Raw genomic sequence first — 7896 nt, forward strand, 5'->3', positions numbered from 1 at the left:
TAAGGAATTATGTTTTGCAGTTTTAAAATTGGAGAAACTCCTCTGGTGATTATCTCAAAAACTGCGAAATCTCCATGTGTGGCTCTTCTTGAAATGTCGACAAACTGCAGAACCTTCTAAAACAGACATTCCTTGGAGCATGTACAAATGATAGCCCTCATTCATTGCAATATGCACAACTGTAAGTAAGGCTCAGGAAACACTGCAACATACATGTATTTGGAATCAATTCTGATTTGGTCGAGGAATTTATTATTCTGTTCAGAAGAAACTTGTTCAAAATCAACTGTAAGTTCCTCCCCCCAAAAAAACTATGACCAAAAAAAAAGAAGCCCTCATATATACATCCACTTGAAAATGCAACGGTCAATCGCTCATAAGAGGTCAACAAAAGGTGTCATCACCCTCTAAGCCATTCATCTTGTGCTTTCATAACATCTCCATTCGTAGACAAAACATTTGAGTTTACTACATTTGTATAAAAAGCATCAGATTTTTCCCCAAAGAATCTCAAATCTTGGAATAAATGCTAGAATTTGCCTTTATTTTTGGGATTGTTGGGCAATGTCTAGGATCAACTTCCCAGCAACTAGAATAGCCTGCCGCTGACAGCTGATTGTTCCAGAAAGTGGAGTGCTATACCAAGTTCAGAATGGGTAGTATTTGATTCTGGCCCGGTTACATGTACCTGAGCCACTTGTTCCATTACTGTGTTCTCAGTGGTCAGAGAGGGCAAAACCTAATAAGGTACAAAAATCATCATCCCCAATGCAAAATCCTAATGAATATAATGGCATTCTCTGATACATTTCAATTTTAGACAGTGGTAGTTCTTTGTGTAGAATGTTCCACTGTCACGGGTTTGGTATTCCAGGTGTACATGTACAATGTAGCTGCATTCATGGGTGCTTTAATGCAATCATAGTTTGTCTACATGTATATGTACAGAGGTACATGTATACTGTACGTACGTTGTATATAGGAATACCAGTCATGCCAAGTTGGTACATAGCACGCTGACCACATGTAGTGTCTCCATACACATAGCCTACCACACCTTGTTCCACATCACTGTACTTGATACCAGCATCATGTAAAGCCTTGGTGCCAGCCTCCTTAGCCATTTCTGGGTAGTCAAAGTCTGCTCGTCGGCCTGGCTTCTCAAACTGTTTTTGTGAAAATAAAATATCACACATTACTGAGAAAAATTTGAAGTAAATTGCTTCAAAACCAAATTATGTTTTATGAAAGTGTGATACATATCTAACTATCTATTTTAGTCAAAAATGGGCAAAAATATAGCAATTCTCTTTTCAGATGACCAAAAGGCTTCTGACACTTCGAATGATTTTTTTTTAATAAGATTTTTCGCCTTTTTGACTTTTGGAGTTTTGTAAATTGGATCCGAACAATGCATTCATGAACGTTTTTTCTACGTGCAATGAATTAATGATGGCTGCTCTCCGAAGTATTTACACTTCAGCATGGCCTTAGGCAATGATGTCCTTTCTGCATTGTTATTTTCAATCATTGCAGAAGTTCTTGAAACCAAAATAAGAACGAGCTGAGAAATTAAAGGGATCGAATTAGCAGACAGATTTGTGTGTTTCAATTGGGCAATGGAAAATCTTTGCAATTTTACTGATATTTACATTCATGCTGCCCATACCATTCACTTCTCAATATGAATTTTAAAAGGCAAAAATGCTGTTCATGTGCATGTACATTATTACAATGTACATCAAACTTTCTATAATTTTGTAATTAGCTAATAAATCTGTTGGCAAGAAATTTCCAACAAAGATTGCAAAGATCAATTTACAACAGAAATAACTGCACAAATATTTTTGCGTAATAATTATATTAAGTATAAAAATATGCCACAGTATCTAAGCAACTGGCATAAATCCAACTTTGTTTACATGTACGTTATAAACCTTCTGAATGAAAAGGGTGAATTGTTCAATGAGTATCTTAGAGACATATTAAAAATATAATGGTGGGCAGAAATGTATTTATAAAGGATGGCCAAACCAAAAGAGTGGTGGCCAAACCAAAAGAATGGTGGCCAAACCAAAAGAATGGTGGCCAAACCAAAAAGAATGGTGGCCAAACCAAAAGAATGGTGGCCAAACCAAAAGAATGGTGGCCAAACCAAAAGAATGGTGGCCAAACCAAAAGAGTGGTGGCCAAACTAAAAGAATGGTGGCCAAACCAAAAGAATGGTGGCCAAACCAAAAGAGTGGTGGCCAAACCAAAAGAATGGTGACCAAACCAAAAAAATGGAGGCCAAACCAAAAGAATGGTGGCCAAACCAAAAGAATGGTGACCAAACCAAAAGAGTGGTGGCCAAACCAAAAGAATGGTGGCCAAACCAAAAGAATGGTGGCCAAACCAAAAGAATGGTTCACAATCTTAGCAAACACTGAAAACAGAACTCCCTTTGAAAGGTTTACATGGTACATGTGCATGTTCTTTTAGCAGTTCAGAAAATGTACTTGTACATGTAACAACTAAAGCAGTATACAAAGTCTTAATTAATGGAAGAAGTAAAATGCCAGTATGTAGAAAATACTGGGAAGATATTGTGATGGCTTCATTCATCAGAAGACGGAAGCACAAATTATAAAAGGACGATCATGTGGATTTACATACTTGAACTTGTTTATTTCGGACAGGTCAATTGCCAACAAATAACAACCAACCACACTGACCACTAATTACATGTACAATCAACTCCAAAACAAACTGACTGTAACAATCTGTAATCTACATGAAGAGTGAATATTTACATGTACCTGTTGGGGTTGTTTATAACTACATGTACGAACAAAGAAAAACACATTCGACCATAACATTTTAAAAGAAAAAATATAAAAAAGAACAAATACAGCACATGTAGCATGGCAAAACAACTTTACGTTCTCCACCACAAGAGGGCGCTAGTGCGACCAAGCAAATGTGCTGTTTACATGAGAGACTGGCTCACGTGCACGCAGCAGTGATGTATTATATAATGCACTGCCAAGGCAAGTATTGATGGTGCAAAGGTAGCATAATGCATTTCCCATCGCAGCGTGCTATCAGGTAATATTAGAGATAACCAATAATCATTAACTACATGTAATAGTCAATATCCAATACATGTCATGAAATTCCATAACAACGTACATAATGAAGAAATACAGTGGAGTCCTGCATAGAAACCAAAATGTAAACCTACATGTACTTTGTAAAGGGAAAACTGTGAATACATGTAGTCCGCTGTGTTGTTTATTCAGGTGCAATGTGATGACCCCCTTTTTTTTAACTGTGATAAAACCCCTATCATTTCCTTTGATCACAAATGTGCCACTAGAAGTAGAATTCCAAGTTGTAAACTGAAGGGTGGAAAAGCACACGTAGAAACTGGCCAAGCGGAAGGACATATGAATACAGAAGCTGCATTGAACACAAAAGTGTACATGCCATGTATCCACAAAGTCTGTTTGTAGTGGTTCCTTTGCTTACTGCGCGGCTTGTACATGTACACTTGGCAAAGCAGCTTGAACACCACAAACAAAAACACATCTGCACTGAATGTTAGAGCAAACCTTGCATTACTCTTTTTATTTTACATCAAACTGTCAATTTTACAATGTGATGCCATTTTAGCTCGTAGACAACAGCTCATTGTACCATTTACTTACATGTAGATCATTCATTTGGTCTTAAGATTTACTCCTCTTGAATGCTTAGCAAACATTGATGCCTGCACCTCAATCAGCCCTGTCACTTCGAACGAAGGTAAGCTTTGCATCAGTAACTGCCTTCATATTCAGCATCAATCACCCCCTACTTGATCCCAGCAGCGACACCTTTTGTACTTGTAGTTCCAGTACGTGATTGTCCATCACTGTCTTAAGTTGTGTGATGATTTACAACATTTTCTATAAAGGGATAGTACATGTACATGTATGTACCTCAGCCAAAAAATTATTTACATGTAGTATAGAATTGATGAACCCGCACTTTATTGCATTTTTTTTTTCAAAACTCACACAAAACTTTTTCATATGTGTCAGAAAATGGCTATTCTGCACGTTTCATCAAATTTTTTCACAGCCTAATGGCTTTTAATGGTCAGTAAATTTTCGCCTGCGTGGCATATCATTATATGTATGATTTTATTTTCTTGTAAATTTAATGCAAAATAAAACCATTAGCACCACTATTATCTAGTCACGTAATTCAATCACCTACAAGCCTAGATGTTTGCCCCCCTCCCCGGAAAACACCTGGTGACACCGATGGTTGGGAGATTGGCTTTCGACGAGACATGGCACACATATCAATAAAAGTAACATCATTTTTCTTTAGGTCTGTTAAGTTGATACAGTATAAGAAACAACCACAGTGCATCCTCCACCAAAAAAAATAGATTCATGATATTACATGTACATATAGATACTTTTGATAAATGTTAGGAGTACAATACATGTGTACATGTTACATGTATATGCATGTATTTTTCACTTGGGGTTTGCAATCTTGAAGATCAAAGCGCAGCTGAAATATGAATGCTAACAATGTACGCATACTGTACATGTACATTTACATAGCTTATTTGCCTCGCTTTGTTTCTTGATATGGTGTATGCTAATAGTGAAAGATCTGTGAACATTAACAGTCCCTGTCCTCCAATTTCAATATGACTTTCACACACGACGATTTGGAGTTACTGCACCAGAGTGCATACTGTACGTGCACAGGTACACGTACATACATTTTGTACATATCCCAATTTTACTTGGCCTCATCTAGTAAAATTTTTGTTTCCAAATTTGTCTCACCTGATGTATTAGGAGAGGTGGCACAACATAGCATATGCTTTTTTCTACGACCAGTTGGCAACAAGGCAAACGAATCAGAGTTCTGAATTCTTTTTGTTCTTCATTTAACCCTAACCGCCTAGGGTGTATGTACCGTATATATACATTTGTACCCCATTAGGTCATCAAAATAATACAGTTCCCAGGAGCCTGTCTCCGGGGAACCCCCTTTGGGCCAGAGGGGTGAGAGCGTTCATGATACCAGCGGAGTTGCTTATGCTGCGCGTGCGGCTTTGGCCCATTTCCAACAACGGCTGCACCCCAACCAATCAGACGGTGCACACGTCACTCTGGCTGGTTGTTTTGGCGCGTTCGCCACACTTCTCCTCTTTCGCCGAGCGCGTACAATTTGTAGTAAAAAAAAACCCACCCACCCTCCGCACTGGAGGTGGATCCCACCTTGTTTTATTTGCATGCACTGGCAGGAAATGCCGGGCCAGTCCTAGGGGCGGCAGCAGGGCTCCTGGCCACTCATCGTTGGCTGCTCAAGCAGCACGCATACAGGCACCAGCAGGGCTCCCTTCAAGAGTAGCATTTGGGCATTCAAGATGACAGGAAGGGGTGCTCGGTCCCTCTGATAGGCTTGGGTGGGCAGGTCCTGAGACCCGCGATCCCTTCAGGGTTAAACCTCCTGGCCGCTGACCATAGGCTGCACAAGTCATGTCCTGTTCTGGGCATAAAAGCCCCAGTTGCGGGGTGGCCTCTCCCCCCGCGGGTCCCCCGTGCCTTGGGGGGTCGGAATGGGGGCAAACATTCTGACGACTTGCTGCACACACAGTCTCTCGGTTACTGGCCACCAGTTAAAGCTCCGGCGTCTCTTGCCCGTTATCTATGTGTTAGAGTTTCGGCATCTCTTGCCCGTTACACATGCATTACAAGATCCGCTGTTTCTTGCCCATTACTTTGCGTCATTAAATCGGCGTCTCTTGCTCGTGACGCTATGGAGAAGTTCTCCATTATAGTGGTGCTACGTTGTTAGCACTGTGTACTTTGATAATAGCTACATATATTATTGTTGCCTTTACTTGTGTATCATTCAAGGTGTTTCTGGGGCCCCATAGCAATTCCTGTAAATCCAGAACATTGTATTTGTTGTTTCAAGTTGCGGCTGGAATAAGCGCTCGGCGAAGAAGGCTGAAGCATACCCAAAATCTGTGTTCCTGTGTCCCTCAACTTCTCTGGGCCAACGTATTCTAGTCACGTGGTACCACCCTTCCAATAAAAACTGGAGGTCGTAACTTCTAAGGATCATCTACGCCATCTTAACTTTGGGCTTGTATTCAACTTCTCGCTAATCATATACAAGAATAAAAGGTATGCATTTCAATAGAAAAATATCTTACCTATTTTGTGGTGAAATTTGAATGGAAGCAGACGATGCGATTGCATTACGTATGCTAAGTAATGCTATATTTTTATGGGGTATATGAATTCCATTGCTGTATTGTCATGATTGTGTGGGTGTTTGTTTGAACCAATCTACCATTTTTAGTACCCATACTATTTTGAAATTAATTTCTTTGATCAACATTATATTCTTGGAACACTCACATTATATCATTAGGAAATGGTAAACAATTTTTGGGTTATGTTCTACGTGTAGGTGCAAGTACATGTACATGTACACTGTAGGCCTATTTCCCAAGATAATTGCAGGAAGTCTTTTTTTCATTATTTTTTTCTGTAGTTTTGTTCTGATAATGATCATGAACATGTAAAATGCTAATATTTCATCTAATCAAATCTAAAATAAAATAAATAACACTGACAAAATTCGTATGAACGTTTGCCTCTGTACGTGTAAATCTGATACTAAACAAATGCAATGGGCCGAGCAGGCCAGGGCGTAGGAAAATGAATACAAACTAACAACCCTCACACACTGGGCAACAAGACTCCCAAATTTAGTATTGAAATCACACAAAGCAAATAAGTATTTACAATGATATCGAGAAGGCAAATTCACAAAAGAAGATAAATTACAAAATTGGGTCACACAAGTAATAAGACCAGTGCAGGTGCAGGGCTGGAGGAGAAGGCACGGCTAAGGCAAAGAAACCCAAATGTAAAAGTGGCTACAAAAATTTTAAAAAATGAAGAATGACCAGCGCCCCAATGTGCGAAGCAGTTTGATGTACATGTACCTGTAGAGTTCACCCAACCAAAAAGGTATTAAAAGAATTTGAAAGGTGTGCGCGGTATGCCCACAGGTAGAGCTCAGGTATTAACTGTTACACTAACATGGACATAATGGTCCCCCGAAAAAATACACCAACTGAGTACGTCCTACGGTAGTGACCAAATTAGTGAATTATTAAGGTACATGTAATTAAGTAACTCTTAATTACATGTAATTAAGTAACTCTTACATGTATATCAGATACTTCACAATCAATCAGTAAAAAGAGAACTGAAAATTTCATGCAATTTCTTGTATCTTACGAAACGTACTCGTAATCACATACATGTGCCGTTCTCGGGCTGTTTCAATCACAACATTTTTGTGTGTGTCCATACTGCCATAGATAAACTACAGGAAAGAAGATGCATAGGCTAGGCCTACATACATGTACATGTACCAGTATTTTCGAGTATGAAAGTAGTCATAACTTTGTTAATACTAAAACCATGGGGTTGAATGGTGTATCAAATGAAAGGTCTTGCTATTATATGCTTTATCCAATGGGGTTATTTTCTGGGCTAATTTTAAATATCTCAAAATTTTGTAACATCCCTACGACCCTAGTGGACCTACATGAAGGTGGGCCTACCTTAGTCATACCGACTCCAGCCACAAAAACTCTTCTCTTTCCAGTCATTTTGTCTTCTGTAGTAAATCCCTTTCCAGTCAACGTGGTCAAGCTAGACGTTTTGCATATGATATATGCAGGGGTGGGCGCTGGGCTGACACAGTGACACTGACATGGACTCGTCCAGGGTCTTATGTTTTTGGACCGCTGATCTCAAAATGTTTCAGACGGACGTGAAATCTTGTCGAATTAACCAGACGCCCTCTGCTGGTCAT

General features: G+C 39.3%; 1 protein-coding gene across 2 annotated transcripts in view; it reads right to left on the reverse strand.

Annotated features, from left to right (window-relative positions):
* Positions 1 to 7873, reverse strand: part of LOC110986063 (sterol carrier protein 2-like) — a 32520-nt gene extending 24647 nt beyond the window's left edge. For both annotated transcript variants that reach the window (XM_022247672.2, XM_022247670.2), the window contains exons 1-2: positions 7643 to 7873; positions 972 to 1166 (exon numbers count right to left, since the gene is read on the reverse strand). In XM_022247672.2, the coding sequence (XP_022103364.2) occupies positions 972 to 1166; positions 7643 to 7690 (243 nt within the window). In that variant the 5' untranslated portion in view covers positions 7691 to 7873. The remainder of the gene's footprint in view (positions 1 to 971; positions 1167 to 7642) is intronic.
* Between the last annotated feature and the right edge of the window lie 23 nt (positions 7874 to 7896).

This window comes from Acanthaster planci, linkage group LG12, assembly GCF_054643075.1.
Source record: "Acanthaster planci isolate LZ-2023a linkage group LG12, COTS_SCS, whole genome shotgun sequence".
Classification (NCBI taxonomy): domain Eukaryota; kingdom Metazoa; phylum Echinodermata; class Asteroidea; order Valvatida; family Acanthasteridae; genus Acanthaster; species Acanthaster planci.